General features: G+C 42.8%; 1 protein-coding gene across 6 annotated transcripts in view; it reads right to left on the bottom strand.

Moving 5' to 3' along the window:
* Nucleotides 1–19,311, bottom strand: part of tp53bp2a (tumor protein p53 binding protein, 2a) — a 50,732-nt gene that overhangs the window by 27,161 nt on the left and 4,260 nt on the right. For all 6 annotated transcript variants that reach the window (XM_036984729.1, XM_021610864.2, XM_036984734.1 and 3 more), the window contains exons 2-3: nt 3,414–3,561; nt 1,279–1,392 (exon numbers count right to left, since the gene is read on the bottom strand). In XM_036984729.1, coding sequence (XP_036840624.1) covers nt 1,279–1,392; nt 3,414–3,561 — 262 coding nt within the window. The remainder of the gene's footprint in view (nt 1–1,278; nt 1,393–3,413; nt 3,562–19,311) is intronic.

Here is a 19,311-nt window from a genome sequence, read left to right as displayed (position 1 = left end):
ACATACCCCAAGCGACTTACAGCTGTAATCGCAGCAAAAGGTGGCGCTACAAAGTATTAACTTAAGGGGGCTGAATAATTTTGCACGGCCAATTTTTCAGTTTTTGATTTGTTAAAAAAGTTTGAAATATCCAATAAATGTCGTTCCACTTCATGATTGTGTCCCACTTGTTGTTGATTCTTCACAAAAAAATACAGTTTTATATCTTTATGTTTGAAGCCTGAAATGTGGCAAAAGGTCGCAAAGTTCAAGGGGGCCGAATACTTTCGCAAGGCACTGTATGTATGTGTGTGTGTGTGTGTGTGTGTGTGTGTGTGTGTGTGTGTGTGTGTGTGTGTGTGTGTGTGTGTGTGTGTGTGTGTGTGTGTGTCTTTGCAGCAGACACATAGTGAGCAATATGTTTGGAACATCAATCGCAATACATATAGCATTGTGAGAATCACGGTAAATATCGTATCAGCACCTAACTTTTGTGATAATATCGTATTGTGAAGTCCCTGGCAATTCCTAGCACTATAACTTAATATAGTCTGTATAGTTAGCTAGCAAAGCAAGCTTTATGAGAAAGAAGAAAGGAGATAGACAGGACAGTAAAAAGCTAAGCCATCATTGGGAGAGAAAACACTGCTTAGCTAGCTAATTGTACCACAAGGCTAACTAACTCTGTGGGAAAGAACACAATGCTAAGCTAATCCATTTTAGTCCTTCACAAGGCAACTAACTACAAAGACATGGCCTCAGAACAAACAAGCGAACTGTACGGGAAAACAAGTGCAGGCTAAAATGTCCAGAAAGGAAAACGACCATCTAATCCCAGACACAAACTGTGAATGGTAGAGGGTTTAGGAATTATGCAACGAGGGACAGAGGATCCACACCGCCTCGTGAACAAAAATTCTAGTTTTTATGTCCCTGAAGAAAAATGAAGTAGTAACAACCTTATGGGGATGTGATTTGAACATCCCTTCGGTGACAGCTCTAGAGCAGTATGCTAATTAAGGCGGGTCTGGAATTTGAAGTCTGGTAATAGAAATCCATAGGCATACGAGGATCAAAGGGGTTTTAGGCTTCTGTTGCTCAACCCCTGTCCTGTGGGGAGGGCTGTCTGGGTTTCTCCTTTCTAACAACTTGTTACGTGTCTGAGATTGTCTTTACACTGTCTGATGTATGTACAGTTCATTTGAGAAAATCAATCAATTGAAATTCAAAATGTATCTGTGTGGTGTGCTTGTGTTCTTCTGTACGCACTTTGTCAATGTCAGGTCATTGGGAACTCACCAGATTCTCTGCTGGGCGCTCGGTCATGGCGCAGGTAGAAGCGCACCTCTGCCCTGTGCTGCCCCCAATGCTGGAGCACGTCCAGCATCCTCTCCCCGACTCCTACAGGTCGCTCTGATGTGGAGGGGGGCGGGTTAGAAAAGAGAACACACAGGTTTAGGATGTTAGAGAACAGAAGCAGTGCACCCCCCAGGCTTCAGAAATATTGACATGGACACCCCCTGTAAAATGTGTTTTGACCCACTTATCAGTATTCATGCGTTTTTACATACAAGGACTAACGTGACAAGCGCAGCAAAAATGAAGGAAAACTCAAGGTGTGTGTCGTATGACGCGTTGTGTGGTTTGTTAATCCGGTCAGACCACACTGACTGACTGGACTAGGCTACAGTCTAAGGAGAGGCATTTAAATCAAGATTTCCGTTTTCACTTCATCTTTCTGAGAGGTGCTGCCTCAGGGAAGGACAATGACCTGTTGTTGATGTTTTCAGCTGACCAGTTACACAACCACTCCAACCGCTACACATCTTGCGTCTTCTCTTCATTACACAGAAGTACTAAAACACATGGTTGATTAGTGCACCAATGTATTTAAAACGTTCCAACCACGTTGTTCATGCCTTGGTGGTTGAAGATATCCCTCTAGTGGTGTGGGGGCTGTGCTTTGGCAAAGTGGGTGGGGTTATATCCTGCCTGTTAGGCCCTGTCCGGGGGTATCATCGGATGGGGCCACAGTGTCTCCTGACCCCTCCTGTCTCAGCCTCCAGTATTTATGCTGCAGTAGTTTGTGTCGGGGGTCTAGGGTCAGTCTGTTATATCTGGAGTATTTCTTCTGTCTTATCCGGTGTCCTGTGTGAATTGAAGTATGCTCTCTCTAATTCTCTCTTTCTTTCGCTCTCAGGACCTGAGCCAAAGGACCATGCCTCAGGACTACCTGGCATGATGACTCCGTGCTGTCCCCAGTCCACCTGGCTGTGCTGCTGCTCCAGTTTTAACTGTTCTGCTTGCAGCTATGGAACCCTGAACTGTTCACCGGACGTGCTACCTGTCCCAGACCTGCCGTTTTCAACACCCTAGAAACAGCAGGAGCGGTAGAGATACTCTTAATGATCGGCTATGAAAAGCGCCAACTGACATTTACTCCTGAGGTGCTGACTTGTTGCACCCTCAACAACTACTGTGATTATTATTATTTGACCATGCTGGTCATTTATGAACATTTGAACATCTTGGCCATGTTCTGTTATAATCTCCACCCGGCACAGCCAGAAGGGGACTGGCCACCCCTCATAGCCTGGTTCCTCTCTATGTTTCTTCCTAGGTTTTGGCCTTTCTAGGGAGTTTTTCCTAGCCACCGTGCTTCTACACCTGCATTGCTTGCTGTTTGGGATTTTAGATTGTTTGGGGTTTCTGTACAGCACTTTGAGATATCAGATGATGTAAGAAGGGCTATATAAATACATTTGATTTGATTTGATTCTCTTATAACAAAGAAGTTTGTGAAATAATCAGGACAGTAATAATGCACGGCCTGTTTTTTATTGTTGGAATGATCTAAACCTAAAGAATAAAACAGCTTTGTAAAAAGAGGTGCAAAATAAATCTGATTCCACTTGAGCACTTATAAAATCTTCCCCTCAAGGACACAGAGGTACTCCAGCCTGAACACAGGCACCCAGTCTCGTCTCTCATGGCAACCACACACAACCATGGAAACGGTCCACTTCTAACCACAGGTACTTGAGTTCTAAGAATTCTTGGAGAGCAGCTGTGGGGATTGTGCAAGGCTGAAGTCGTATTTCTCCACTTGAGAGAGACTTGTGAGAGATGTGTTATCTGTGTGGTGGGCTACAAAGATAATACACCCAGCTTGTCAGCGTCAGAGACAACACAGACAAAGATCTGGCCAGTTGGCACACAGCCAGCCTTTATTCTGTGTCCCTTCCAAAATAGTATGTTCTCTCAAAACTCTCCCTATGTTCTATATAATCTTGGGGTTTGTTTAGAAGACAAGATGTGTTTTTCCCAAGTAACCAGTAGATCATAGACATTGGTACTAGTCCAGGTGCCTAAATAACAGGCATAGGGGTGGTAATTGTCAGGCATATACGCGCGTGAAGGGGGAGAAGGCTCACCAGATCCACGCCACATCTCAGCCAGGTGGCATTCAGTCTCTCCGGGCTCCTTACATAGCTCCACCACGTCCCGGCACAGCGTCTCTGGGGTAACGGGCACCTCTGTAAAATGCTGGTCATTGTTACTGAGGTACACTGTCAGGAACATCTGAGGGACAGAGAAGAGACAAACCATGGGATATTAGAATGAGGACATCCTTCAACATTTGAAAATCGCACCATATTGTTATGTCTACTGTTCACATAAACCACTTCACAAATGTTATGATCAGAGTTGATGAAGGCTAGAGATGCCCACGGAGGCATAAGACACATGGCAAACATAGTTATCCTAAAAACACAATCAATATTGTAAGACAGTGACAACTTCAAGGCTAGAAAAACCTGCATATGCAACTCTCAGTGATGGTTATCTAAAAGCCCCGCACCTGCCTGCACGACACTGATAGCAACATGCTGCGGAGAACACGGACGGAATCACGGAAACCATACATTAACACGGAATTCAACAATATTCTAAAATGTGCTGAACTTAGTAGGAAATGAACTAAATGTATTGAACTTAAGTAGGAAATTAACTAAAATATTTTGATATTATTAGAAAATGCTTTCATTTGTCCAAGATGATCATATGACATGAATAAACTGTATCAATGATTTGCATTTCCCTTCACTTTCTGGGAGGCATCAGCACAAGACTGCATGTCTGTGTGTCTGTTTTTGTCTACCACTTTGGGTAGTCGTCAGCGATGCTAATGTAATGATAACCGTCTTCTGGTAGATGGAAAGGCTTTGCCAAAAACCTTCTCAATTAAATGTTAACTACAAGGTAGCCTGTGCCGACCTGGCAGAATTGTATCGTGATTATTTGCATTAATCCAGTAGCCATTTGGTTTGCAAACTCTGCAATCACATGAGCGCTACAGAAACGTAGCTAACCAAATAATGGTCTCTGGCTGGAGCACAGTTTAATTAAAGAGCAACTACACCCAAGACTCTACATTTCTTTGATTTTTCACAAACCTCAAAAGTGGTCTCCTGATGTGGTTTAAGCATCAGGAACATGCATTTGTGTTGTTTTTCTATAAATAATAAATTGTGATTTTGAGATTGAAAACTTGAAACTAGAAAAAACAGAAACCTGGAAAAACAAAACTGGAAAAAAAGGCATTTGGGAAAAGACAAAATGGAATCAGACAAAAAATAAAACAGATATTGTCTGTGCCCTCGTTCCTCTGTATCCACATGGAAACCGGAGTAGAGTATCTAGCATTTTTCCCTGCTGATGGCCTGCTTATGTTAACCAAGGCTGTCGGCACGATGACAGCCCTACTGCTAACAAGCAGAGCACTTTGAAGGTTAGAAATACTGTAGCTCTGGCTGAAGGGCTGTCTATTCAGCCAAAATCATTTATCTGCCAAATTTCACTGAATTTGAAGTTGTTGCCGAGGCTGCCCCTGCATTGGCCTCAAGACGGTGAGATCTAACACTGAGAATGACTGCGAGATGGGACTCAAGTCTTTGATAGTTTACTAGAAAGCATGCCACTAAAAACCCATTGGATTCATCTAAAAACACACGCCACTGAATGAATAGAGAACCCAGCCTCAATCCCATAGTAATGTTTCAGTGAACTTGCTTCAATAAGCCCTTTACAGATGCTGACCCTCCACGCTGAAAACCCCCTGTTGTCATAAACAGATGCGCGTTTCAGAAGCTTTGGGCCACTCGTGGAATATGCGCTCTGCAGTAATCTGCACAGATATTGGCGTGACAGATTGAAATGAAACTGTTATAAAATAAACAACGGATTCCGAGGTCTCCTGTGGATAAACCTATGGTACAAGGTGAACTAAATACACTCAGTGTGTGTGTGTGTGTCTGTGTGTGTGTGTACGTCATCCCTCGTTGACCCAACCCGGCCCAAGGAACATCATTCTATCATTCCCGTCGACTTTAGTACTGTTATGTCAGCTAACTTAAATAGAATAACATCCTTTATAGATCCAGTTTGTTCTTCAGCTCATGCCCCTTGGTTAGACTATAAGAGTGATGTAGAAGCAGTATACTATTCCCTTTACCACAGTAAAGAATACGCAGCCCAGCCATGCCTAGGAGGGCTACATTAGGGACATTGGGTCATTCAGGTCACCCAGGCACAAAGGCTGAGGGCAGTGCAGCTAAAGCCCTCTCAGTGAAAACAAAGACAGGCTATAGTATAGGTTCAGCACAGTGGGCTCCACATCACTGCATCTCAATGGTCTAAAGTGGATTCCCCTCCTTGTCGCTTGGATGTGAGAGCACCAGAAAGGTTAGAGCTGATTCCAAAATGGCATCAACTACACTGCATTCACCTAACCTGTATTTTCAGGACACTGACATTGTCCTAACTAGGTAGCCAGTAGGGTCTGGATGATACCCGCATTGTTAAATAAAGGTTCAATTTAAAAAATGTAATACATTTTGTTAGTTATACTTGTTAGTTTTGTGACAAGGAAACAAAACACAAAGCTGATTTAACTTCTTCAGTTAAACAGCCCTAATGTTGGGAACCAAATTTTGTTGCCATCCAGTCACATGTATTTATTTTCCAAGCTATACTATACAATATTTTACATACAGCAGGTTTTTAAAGGACAATTTTTTTGCCATGGAAAAAAATAATTGTCACAGCCCTAGTAGCCATCCTTCTAAGAGTCCGTTCTAACCATAAAACTGTTCTCTTCTGGCCTTTTTTTTAAATGCTCAGGTTTAAGAAATCAAAAGCGATCTCACAATACACACAGTTAATATCACCGCCGATAATGCAATCTAGGTGGTCCAGACCTAACCAGTAGTTTGGTTAAATACGGACGCAAATTGCCACTTTATTGAATGATTAAGTAATTAGCCATAGATCATGCTTGGTAAGTAAGCCAATCATGATCGCCCTGTGATTTGATGTATTTAACCAGGCAAGACAGTTAAGAACAAATTATTATTTTACAATGAAGGCCTACCCCGCCCAAACCCTGCTCTAACCTGGACAACGCTGGGCCAAATTGTGCTCTGGGACTCCCAATCACGGCTGGTTGTGATACAGCCCGGGATCGAACCATGGTTGTAGTGACGCCTCTAGCACCGAGATGCAGTGCCTTAGACCGCTGCGCCACTCGGGAGTCCTATGATGATGGGGGATTGTATATGAAAGGGTCACAGTGGTTCACGCCACACCCTCTAAAAGGACCACCCGAGATGAAGGGAAAGGGTTTTAAGAACGACAGATCCATCATTCACAAATTTCCACCTCAGAAAGGGACATCCCACCTAATGAAGTTCCTAAATACAGAATTGTTATGGGTTCAAACAGAAAATCTGGATGAAATTCATATTTGTTGCCGTTATTATTCCAGTTCTCCGCAGATTTGGTTTAAAAAATGGCAAATTCCTGTGAGATGTTAAGACCCAGGAGGGTGCAACTTGACGTGATGGTAAAAGCCCATGGGCCACATCCTCTCATGCAATGCCATGTCAATTGGGCACATTGTGGCGCTATAACAAGCAATTGAAAACAAGCAATTGAAAACAAGCAATTGAAAATGCAAACTTTGAAAGGTCCCACCCCTCACCCCTTTTGACCTAGTCATGAAATTTGGTACATACAGTGGGGAGAAGCATGTAGAGGTCTGTAATTTTTATCATAGTTACACTTCAACTGTGAGAGTCGGAATCTAAAACAAAAATCCAGAAAGTCACATTGTATGATTTTTAAGTAATTCATTTGCATTTTATTGACTTTATTGACATAAGTATTTGATCACCTACCAACCAGTAAGAATTCCGTCTCTCACAGATCTGTTAGTTTTTCTTTAAGAAGTCCTCCTGTTCTCCACTCGTTACCTGTATAAAAGACACCTGTCCACACACTCAATCAAACAGACTCCAACCTCTCCACAATGGTCAAGACCAGAGAGCTGTGTAAGGACATCAGGGATAAAATTGTAGACCTGCACAAGGCTGGGATGGGCTACAGGACAATAGGCAAGCAGCTTGGTGAGAAGGCAACAACTGTTGGCGCAATTATTAGAAAATGGAAGAAGTTCAAGATGACGGTCAATCACCCTCGGTCTGGGGCTTCATGCAAGATCTCACCTCGTGGGGCATCAATGAGGAAGGTGAGGGATCAGCCCAGAACTACACGGCAGGACCTGGTCAATGACCTGAAGAGAGCTGGGACCACAGTCTCAAAGAAAACCATTAGTAACACACAACGCCGCCATTGATTAAAATCCTGCACGGTCCCCTTGCTCAAGCCAGCGCAGGTACTGGCACGTCTGAAGTTTGTCAATGACCATCTGGATGATCCAGAGGAGGAATGGGAGAAGGTCATGTGGTCTGATGAGACAAAAATAGAGCTTTTTGGTCTAAACTCCACTCGCCGTGTTTGGAGGAAGAAGGATGAGTACAACCCCAAGAACACCATCCCGACCGTGAAGCATGGAGGTGGAAACATCATTCTTTGGGGATGCTTTTCTGCAAAGGAGACAGGACGACTGCACCGTATTGAGGGGAGGATGGATGGGGCCATGTATCGCAAGATCTTGGCCAACAACCTCCTTCCCTCAGTAAGAGCATTGAAGATGGGTCGTGGCTGGGCCTTCCAGCATGACAACGACCCGAAACACACAGCCAGGGCAACTAAGGAGTGGCTCCGTAAGAAGCATTTCAAGGTCCTGGAGTGGCCTAGCTAGTCTCCAGACCTGAACCCAATAGAAAATATTTGGAGGGAGCTGAAAGTCTGTTTTGCCCAGCGACAGCCCCGAAACCTGAAGGATCTAGAGAAGGTCTGTATGGAGGAGTGGGCCAAAATCCCTGCTGCAGTGTGTGCAAACCTGGTCAAGAACTACAGGAAACGTATGATCTCTGTAATTGCAAACAAAGGTTTCTGTGCCAAATATTAAGTTCTGCTTTTCAGATGTATCAAATACTTATGTCATGCAATAAAATGCAAATGAATTACTTTAAAATCATACAATGTGATTTTCTGGATTTTTGTTTTAGATTCCGTCTCTCACAGTTGATGTGTACCTATGATAAAAATTACAGACCTCTACATGGTTTGTAAGTAGGAAACACTGCCGATTTTGCAGGTTATCAAATACTTGTTCTCCCCACTGCATGTCCCTCTCCTCACAAGGAACAAATGTCTCAATTTCCCATAACGACCGCCATGTAGAATTTTCCGGCATTTAGGATTTTGTGAAAAAAAACACACCGCTACTCCTCTGGCACCAAATGACAACGCTGCACAAAACTTGATATTTAGCATCTATGGACACTATTTTCCAGGGTAGCGTCTCAAACATGTATGCTACTGACCAATAAACATTAATGTGGGTGTGGTGTTGCATAAACATAAATATATGCATATAAATCATGTTCTGATGCTGATTGGGTTTTTTGGGGCAGTTACAAAACAAGTGTTATTTTCTTCTCAGGAAGGCCAAGTCTGAATATTTTATGTCCGTTACCACTGATGGTAACAGACAAAACTGTTACCAGTTTTGGAAGGCTGTTAAGTCTACGTCTGGAAACAGTAATGTTAAGGAATTACCGTCATGTGTACTGAAGGACTTTGTTGCTGTATCTGACAAAACTGAAATGCTGAATTTTTTTCAATGAGCACTTTGTATCATCTGGTAGGCTGTTTGATTCAGTGTCCTCGGTCTCTATACAACCTTGTGTGGATTAACCAGCGAGAGCTGGTCAAACATTTAGCTTTTTGCCATTCTCAGTGCAGGAGGTACATAAAGCCCTGAAATCCTTAGATCAGAGAAGGCCTGCAGGTCCTGATCTTCTTGATCCCTGCATTTTAAATCTGGCAGCTGATTTCATAGCAGAACCCCTCTGTTCCATCTAACCCTGGAATGTAATGAAATTCCAAAGATCTGGAAATCAGCATTTGTCCTTCCACTTTTAAAAGGGGGAGATCCAACTCTTTCAAATAATTATAGGCCAATCTCAAAGCTGTCACCCCTGGTGAAAATACTCTAAACCCTTGTGAGTTAACAGCTAAAATAGTATATAAAAACTATATTTTATCAATGTACCAATCGGGCTTCAGGAAGAAGCATAGCGCAATTACAGCAGCCATGAAGGTTTTAAATGATTTCACTGACGCCTTTGACAAAACAGCACTGTCTCACACTTTTTACAGATCTCTCTAAGGTGTTTCATACAGTTGATCATGCTACACTGAGGCAGAGATTGTCAAGTGGAGGTCTTTTGGAGCATGCAGTTGCATGGTTTGCTAACTATCTGTCTGATAGAACTCAGTGCACTCAATTTGATGGGCTCATGTCTGTTAAAAGTATCTGTCTGTAATGGTGTGCCCCAGGGCTCTGTACTTGTCCCCTCTTATTCACTATTTATATAAATAATTTAGACAAAAATGTCCAATGCACAACTTCACTTTTATGCTGATGATACTGTTTATTGTTGTGCCTTGTCTCTTACAAAAGCTTACCAGAACTTGCAAACTGCTTTTTATACTGTTCAACATACCTTGTGTCAATTGAAGCGTATCCTCAATACTGACAAAACTAAACTAATGGTGTTTCTAAAGCAAGAAATAGACCTCTGAACTTTTCACCTATTACTACCTGTCAGGGCAATGAGATTGACTGTAACCTCATATAAATATCTTGGCATTTTAGTGAATGACAACCTCTTTTAAATTGCATATTCAACAACTTACAAAAAATTGAAGCTGAAGTTGGGATTTTATTTTAGGAATAAGGCCAGTTTTTCTTTTGAAGCCAGGAGTCGGCTAGTATCAGCTACATGTATGCCTTTACTAGACTATGGGGATATTGGATATATGAATGCTTCCGCTCAGTGTTTGAGATCAATTGACACCCTTTACCATGGCGCATTGAGATTTATTTTAAACTGCAAAACCCTTACGCACCACTGCACATTGTAAACCAGGGTTGGCTGGCCTTTTCTAGTCACTCGCAGGCTCAGTCACTAGTATACTTTTACTTACAAGGTCATTTTGGGTTTACTTCCATTTTATTAGGACATATGTATTGTTCAGAAATGTGGTGAGTACTCTCTTCGTTCGCAGGACTTTATCCTACTAACTGTTCCAAATGTCCCAACTGAATTTGGTAAAAGGGCTTTTATGTACTCGGCGCCATCGTCTTGAAACGCCTTACAAAATACTTTTAAACTGGAAGAACTTGTCCTGATTGGTGTTTTAAAATCACTGATTAAGGATTTTTATTCCCTGACCTGTTAATGTTTTTAATTTGCCGTTTTATGATTTTGTTATACTCTTGTGAATTCTATGGTTTTTACTAGATTACTTATATCTTTTCATGTTGTCTGTCTGTAATTGTGTAATGACTGTGTAATGAAAAAGATTTCAAATCTCAAATGAGCCCTTCCTGGTTAACTTAAATAAAATATTCACATTGTAAAATAAAACACTCAACATTTCCAAGCACATTCAGATTGACCACACAGTGGCACTACAATGGATACATGTTAATATCTGTTGATCTGTTTGACTCAGAGTGAATGAATTTGACAGAGGCACACATGCTCTAGTTAACATGTAGAGTTTGTCAGTTTGGCTGCATAGTGGCGCTGTTGGACATGAAAAAACTGTCATACAAAATGAGTGTATTGCGTTCAAAGACGTGCATCCATAGATGCAACATGCCAAAGTTGATTGCTGATTGGTCGAGCGGTTCTGGAGAAAATGTTTATTGGTTGCGCTATGGGGCCAAAGCTTGAAACCTGCCATGACTGCTGGCAGCAATATATATTTATTTATATTTATTTGTCCTGGTCCCAGATCTGTGCCTAAAGCTGAACCCAGAACTGTGCCTAATAGAGAAACCTCAACCCCCGAGCCAGAACTCCACTCCTTTATATACCACTGGACTACAGTGTGTGTGGCTCATTCAACTGATCTAGCAGAGTATAAGCTTTATCTTTGCAGGAGAGGTTGGTCAGATCTGGTCAGCAAGGTTTCAAATAACAGTGACCCAGATACTTAAGCTTTTTATGGACGGCGGCTGCTTGGTTGTAGTGGGGCAACAAATCATGTAAGACAAGCATATAGTTCTCAGACGCTTCAATATGGAGCTTTAATGCATTAGATTAGCCTCTTTTTTTCCAGGAGGGCAAATATGCTTTAAATCCCAGCAGGACAAGAAAAGTCACTCAGAAATAGGCGCAGCAGCTGACATCTCTGTTATCGCTCTTCGACGGAAAGTAGGACATCCAGGGGACCCTGTTCATGTTAGGAGAGAGAGAAAGGAGACAATAGAGAAATAACGAGAAGAGATGAGAGAATGAGAAAGAGAGCGAGAGAGATTATCAAGTTGGAGGTTGTGACATATGGTAAAACCCTCTGGGGCTCAGCATTGAAGTCGACCATCAGGTCCTAAATGGGGCTCTATTGTCCCTCTAACCCCTCTGACATCAATGCAAATGAAATTCATATCAAACACTTATCACCAAAACAGTATCATGCTTTTAACTCACCTCATTGCGATGATCAATTTTAAAACAATAAGTTCAACAGCAGGTTTAAACAGAGTAAAACGTGGTAGTTGTGGATGTTGTTTCAAAGCCTAATGTAAGAAAATGAACAGCGCTTTCGAAGGTGATGATTCATTCAATGCAATTTGTAGCTCCCCTCTGCAGCTTGCTTTTTGACTGCATGTAGATTTATGAACACAAAGCTTTGCTTTTCATACCTGGACACGGCCCTCTTGATTCCTTCAACCTTGTCCGCCTCATCCTTTAACTTTTCCCCCATGTCTCGTTTCAAAATAATGCCGTACACTTCATGTCCAACAAATCAACCGTTTTATAACAGAGTGCGCAAACAGACCGGTCCTTCAGTAAAACTAATCCATAGTCCTTTGTCTAAGTGGCAATAAATGAGCGTCTTACCTTATTTCCTTGCTGATGACATTTTGCAGCCTGAACTTTTTTAATTAACAAAAAAAGACTTGCTAGCTACCTGAAAACAAATCTCTCATCTTCGGTGCTGCCTTGGTTTTGAATTAATAATATGAAACTCCTGCAAAATCATGAAAGCCTATTGGCTAATCAGGGTTGACATACGTTGGGAACTACAACATTACAGTGAATACCAACGCAATTTCGAAACTAATGCATGCAATTTCAATTATTTTCTCCAGTTTATAAAATCAAACTGTAGAATAATAGTAAAATACATCAAAACTATGAAATAACACATATGAAATCAGGTAGTAAAACAAGTGTTCAAACAATTATTTATATTTAAGATTCTTCAAAGTAGCCACCCTTTGCTTTGATGACAGCTTTGCGCACGCTTGGCATTCTCTCAACCAGCTTCACCTGGAATTTTTTTCCAACAGTCTCATGAGGCATTTATACGTTTATTTGAGCAATAAGGCCCGAGGGGGTGTGGTATATGGCCAACGCGGAGTGCCTGGATACAGCCCTTAACTGTGGTATATTGGCCATATACCACAAACCCCCGAGGTGTCGTATTGCAAATATAAACTGGTTAGGAACGTATAGTACCAGTCAAAAGTTTGGACAAGCCTACTCATTCAAGGGTTTTCCTTTATTTGGACTATTTTCTACATTTTAGAATAATAGTGAAGACATCAAATATATGAAATAACACATATGGAATCATGTAGTAACCAAAAAAGTATTAAACAAATCAAAATATATTTCATATTTTAGATTCTTCAACGTAGCCACCATTTGCCTTGACAGATTTGCAGACTCTTGGCATTCTCTCAACCAGCTTCATGAGTAATGTATTTCCAACAGTCTTGGAGTTCCCACATGTGCTGAGCACTTGTTGGCTAATTTTCCTTCTCTCTGCAGTCCAACTCATCCCAAACCCTCTCATTTGGGTTGAGGTCAGGTGATTGTGGAGGCCAGGTCATCTGATGCAGCACTCCATAACTCTCCTTCTTGGTCAAATAGCCCTCACACTGCCTGGAGGTGTGTTGGGACATTGTACTGTTGAAAAACAAATGAGTGGGACTAAGCGCAAACCAGATGGGATGGCATATTGCTGCAGTATGCCGTGGAAGCCATGCTGGTTAAGTGTGCCTTGAATTTAAAAAAAAAGTGTTTTTTAAATCACAGACATTGTCACCAGCAAAGCATCTCAACAGCATCCCACCTCCTAATCCATGATTCATGGTGAGACCAAGCATGCGGAGATCATCCCTTTACCTACTCTGCGTCTCACAAAGACATGGCGGTTGGAACCAAAAATCTCAAATTTGGACTCATTAAACCAAAGGACAGATTTACACCGGTCTAATGTCCATTGCTCGTGTTTCTTGACCAAAGCAAGTCTCTTATCGGTGTCCTTTAGTAGTGGTTTCTTTGCTGCAATTCGACCATGAAGGCCTCTTTTACAGTCTCCTCTGAACAGTTGATATTGAAATGTGTGTTACTTGAACTCTGTGGAGCATTTATTTAGGCTGCAATTTCTGAGGCTAGTAACTCTAATGAACTTATCCTCTAAAGCAGAGGTAACTCTGGGTCTTCCTTTCATATGGCAGTCCTCAAGGGAGCCAGTTTCATCATTGCGCTTGGTTTTTGCGACTGCACTTGAAGAAACGTTCATAGTTCTTGACCTTTTCCGGATTGATTGACCTTCATGTCTTAAAGTAATGATGGACTGTCGTTTCTTTTTGCTTATTTGAGCTGTTCTTGCTTTTTTGGTTACTACATGATTTCATGTGTTATTTCATAGTTTTGAAGTCTTCACTATTATTCTACAATGTAGCAAATAGAGAAAACGTCATGTCCTCCACAGCCGTAAAGGAGAGGTGTGAGAGATGATAGAGAGGAGGGGTGAGTCGTAGAAATATACTGTACTGGCATAAAATGTCTAGTAAATTGCCCATTTGTTGTAATGGGAAAGCCGTTACCAACAGCTAGCACATATTCAATTTATGTACCTTAATATCATAAAACTATTTTCTATTATGCTCATTTCTCTTTTATACAACATTGCCTATAATAATGTTCAAGTTCATACAAACGCTAGAGGAGAATGTTAAACTAAAGTACGTAGGAGAGTGGTGTTGAGACTACCCTAGAGTGTATTAAATATTCATTGTCCTGTGTAGCTCAGTTGGTAGAGCATGGCGGTTGTAACGCCAGGGTTGTGGGTTTGATTGCCAATGGGGACCAGTATGAAAATGTATGGACTCAAAAGTGTAAGTCATAAACACCACAGCCAGAGAAACAAACACAGGTCAATAAAAACCTGATAAGACTATTAAGCAACAATTACTCCAGCTGTATGACAAAGCACAGGAAAAAGATCTAAGACAAGTCGGCCAAAGTCAACTGATATGCCTATTCAGTAAGAAAACAATTTTACCCAAGCCATATAAAAGCATGCCACAAAATCCTTGCTATATACTAGTCTAAACCTTGACACCTTCACCCAAGATAGAGAGCGTAGCAGCGTCAGCATTACCCAGACCACATGCTGTGCTGCATTCCCCGCTTGAGGTAAAAGGGTTGTTTCTAAGAGTGCCAGCTGCCAGTCAAATAGATAGCAGGTGCACCCAACATCCTGTTGTGATTAGACAGGCATGGGTCTGCCTGATGAAAGCCAATGGTAGCAAAACAACATCAAACCCTGTCCGTCTGGGATTCATTCTATGAAAGCACTTCTGAGAGCAACCACAGCTGATGACACTAATGTAACCCTTCAAACATGACCCTGGGGTGTGTGTGTGTGTGCAAACGTTCAACTACATTGAGCTTGTCATGTTGCCTAGACCAAGGGGCTTGAGGTACGGAGTGCCCTGCTCTAACATCAGATTGACTCACCCCCAATCCTAACATTAACCATTAAGGGTTGGGAAATGAGTTAAACCTGCACCAGTGGTTTTGGGCAGGTTCCTGGGTGGGAACGGGCTTATCAGGCCTCTCCAGTTGTTTAGGCATGCTGTTTAAACATAAACACAACACAGACAATTACAGGAAGTAGGAGGTTAGTGTGTGTGCATGCCACTCAAACAGATAACGCACACGTGCTCTACTACATAGAAGCGCGGGAGACAGACAGACAGACAGACAGACAGACAGACAGACAGACAGACAGACAGACAGACAGACAGACAGACAGACAGACAGACAGACAGACAGACAGACAGACAGACAGACAGACAGACAGACAGAGAGAGAGATAGAAACAAACTCAATTTGTAATCTACAACATGATTTGTAAAAAGGTGAGGGTAGCCTAACCGCATTCGCAAGAACATTTGATATCATTATAACAGTCCATTTTTAACCTTTCCTCACACACACTACCATCTACCTGTAGGGGCCAATACCAGTGCATGTCATTCTCCTCTAGTACGAAATTAAATGTATTTTATTGAGTTAGCATGAGAGAGAGCGAGCGAGATGGGGGTATCAAAACTGTCCCCTTGGCAGTTTTCATTATAAGATCCTCAGGGCTAAACATGAGGCACAGTAATAGAGTTAGACTTCAATGTCAAAGTAACTAGCAAAATGAAAGGCTTGCATAAAGAGCAAACGTCAATACCACTGTGTGTGCATAAATACACTATACAGTGCATTCGGAAAGCATTCAAACCCCTTCCCCTATGCCACATTGTTACGTTACAGCCTTATTCTAAAATGGATTAACAATTTTTGTTCCCTCAATCTACACACAACACCCCATGACAAAGCAAAAACAGGGTTTCAGAGATCAAAAAAATAAATATCTGATTTACATAAGTATTCAGACCCTTTGCAAAGAAACTTGAAATTGATCTCAGGTGCATCCTGTTTCCATTGATCATCCTTGAGATGTTTCTACAACTTCATTGGAGTCAAACTGTGGTAAATTAATTTTTTTGGACATGATTTGGAAAGGCACACACTTGTCTATAGGAGATCCCATAGTTGACAGTGCATGTCAGAGAAAAAAAAAAACGAAGCCATGAGGTCGAAAGAATTGTCCTTAGAGCTCCGAGACAGGATTGTGTTGAGGCACAGATCTGGGGAAGGGTACCAAAACAATTGTACACGATTGAAGGCCCCCATGAAAACAGTGGCCTCCATCATTCTCAAATTTAAGAAGTTTGGAACCACAAAGACTCTTCCTAGAGCTGGCCACCCAGCCAAATGGGGGAGAAGGGCCTTGGTCAGGGAGGTGACCAACAACCCGATGGTCACTCTGACAGAGCTCTACAGTTCATCTGTGGAGATGTGAGAACCTTCCGGAAGGACAACCATCTCTGCAGCACTCCACCAATAAGGCCTTTGTGGTAGAGTGGCCAGACGGAAGCCACTCCTCAGGAAAAAAGGCACATGACAGTCCACTTCGAGTTTGCCAAAAGGCACCTAAAGGTCTGATGAAACCAAGACTGAACTCTTTGGCCTGAATGCCAAGCATCACGTCTGGAGTAAGCCTGGCACCATCCCTACGGTGAAGCATAGCGGTGGCCGCATCATCATCATGATGTGGGGATGTTTTACAGCAGCAGGGACTGGGAGACTAGTCAGGATCAAGGGGAAAAATGAACGGAGCAAAGTACAGAGAGGTCTATGATGAAAACCTGCTCCAGAGTGCTCAGGTCCTCAGACTGGGACGACAGTTCACCTTCCAACATGACAACGACCCTAAGCATTCAGCCAAGACAACGCAGGAGTGGCTTTGGGACAAGTCTCTGAATGTCCTTGAGTGGACCAGCCAGATCCCGATCAAACATCTCTGGAGAGCCCTGAAAATAGCAGTGCAGCGACACTCCCTATCCAACCTGACAGAGCTTGAGAGGATCTGAAGAAAATTATGGAAGAAACCCCCCCCCAAATACAGGGGTACCAAGCTTGTGGCATCATACCCAAAAATACTTGAGGCTGTAATCACTGCAAAAGTGCTTCAACAAAGTACTGAGTGAAGGGTCTGAATACTTATGTAAACGTGATATTTCAGATTATTTTTAATACATTTGCAAAAAAAATTAAAAAGTTAAAGTTTTTGCTTGTCATTGGGGTATTGTGTGTAGATTGATGAGGGGAAAAACTATATATTCTAAAATTGATTAAGGCTGTAACGTAACAAAATGGGGAAAAAGTCAAGGGATCTGAATACTTTCACACCGTTGCTGACAGGTGTTAAGAATCGAGCACACAGCCATGCAATCTCCATAGACAAACATTGGCAGTAGAAAGGCCTTACTGAAGACCTCAGTGACTTTCAACCTGGCACCGTCAAAGGACGCCACCTTTCCAACAAGTCTGTTTGTCAAATTTCTGCCCTGCTTGAGCTGCCTCGGTCAACTGTTAAGTGCTGTTATTGTGAAGTGGAAACATCTACGAGCAACAACGACTCACCCGCCAAGGGGAAAGCCACACAAGCTCACAGAACGGGATCGCAGAGTGCCCTAGTGTTACAAATATCGCAAAACTTGGTTGCAAAACTCACTACCAAGTTCCAAACTGCCTCTGGAAGCAACGTCAGCACAAGAAATGTTCAATCAGGAGCTCCATGAAAAGGATTTCCATGGCCGAGCAGCCGCACACAAGCCTAAGATCAAAATGCGCAATGCCAAGCGCACCGCCATTGGACTCTGTAGCAGTGGAAATGCGTTCTCTGGAGTGATGAATCACGCTTCACCATCTGGCAGTCCGGCGGACTAATCTGGGTTTGGCGTATGCCAGGAGAACACTACCTGCCCGAATGCAGCGTGTCAACTGTAAAGTTTGGTGGAGGAGGAAAAATGGTCTGGGGCTGTTTTTCATGGTTCGGGCTAGGGCCCTTAGTTCCAGTGAAGGGAAATCTTAAAGTTACAGCATACAATGACATTCTAGACGAATTCTGTGCTTCCAACTTTGTGGCAACAGTTTGGGGAAGGGCCTTTCCTGTTCCAACATGACAATACCCCCATGTACAAAGCGAGGTCCATACAGAAAGTATTTGTTGAGACCGGTGTGGAAGAACTTGACTGGCCTGCACAGAGCCCTGACCTCAACTTCATCTTACACCTTTGGGATGAATTGAAACACCAACTGCGAGACAGGCCTAATCGCCCAACAACAGTGCTCGACCTCACTCATGGCTCATGGCTGAATGGAAGCAAGTCCCCGCAGCAATGTTCCGACATCAAGCGGAAAGCCTTCCCAGGAGAGTGGGGGCTGTTATAACAGCAAAGGGAGGGCAAACTCCATATTACTGCCTAAGATTCTGGATTGAGATGTTAGACGAGCAGGCGTCCACATACTTTTGGTCATGTAGTGTAGTCAGAGGTACCTATGGAGTGCTGCCAGGCCTCACACACATGCAAGCGCACAGACACACACACACACACACCCTTCTCTGTCCATTACAGATATTGCTGGGGTAAGCAAGTGAGCCAACTAGGTCTTGTTGAGCGAGCCCCCTCTAAGGAACTCAAGAGACTGCATCAAGACAGACTGCATCTCCGTGCCTTTGTCTGTCTGTCCGTCTTACCTTCCATCCTCTCTGCAGAACTCTGGGCCTGAAGACTTGACTCCGCTCCAGCCGGGCAGTACTTCAAAAACACAAGGCAGAATCCTCTATACATTATTCCTTTTAATCTACCTCCACTACAGGGGAAGACGGAGGAGAAAATGTCATTGGTGAGAGCGGTAGCCTGTGGTACACAACTCCGCTGCAACAGCTTGTGCTGTAGTCTGCAGTAGGCTACATCACTCCCTACTTAAATTCAGCATAACCTCCCATCCAGGTCTGCACTGCACCATGTTTCCCTCTAAACTCGTCCTTTCCTGGTCTCTCCATCCTGCATATCGTATTGTGATGAGAGATCCAACTATGAGCTTCCTGTGAGAGATGAGAGAAATGGGGGCCACATTAAGCAGA

The sequence above is a fragment of the Oncorhynchus mykiss genome, chromosome 1 (assembly GCF_013265735.2).
Source record: "Oncorhynchus mykiss isolate Arlee chromosome 1, USDA_OmykA_1.1, whole genome shotgun sequence".
NCBI lineage: Eukaryota > Metazoa > Chordata > Actinopteri > Salmoniformes > Salmonidae > Oncorhynchus > Oncorhynchus mykiss.
The sequence above is the reverse complement of the archived record's forward strand: the minus strand, read 5'-3'. Positions and strand labels throughout refer to the sequence as shown.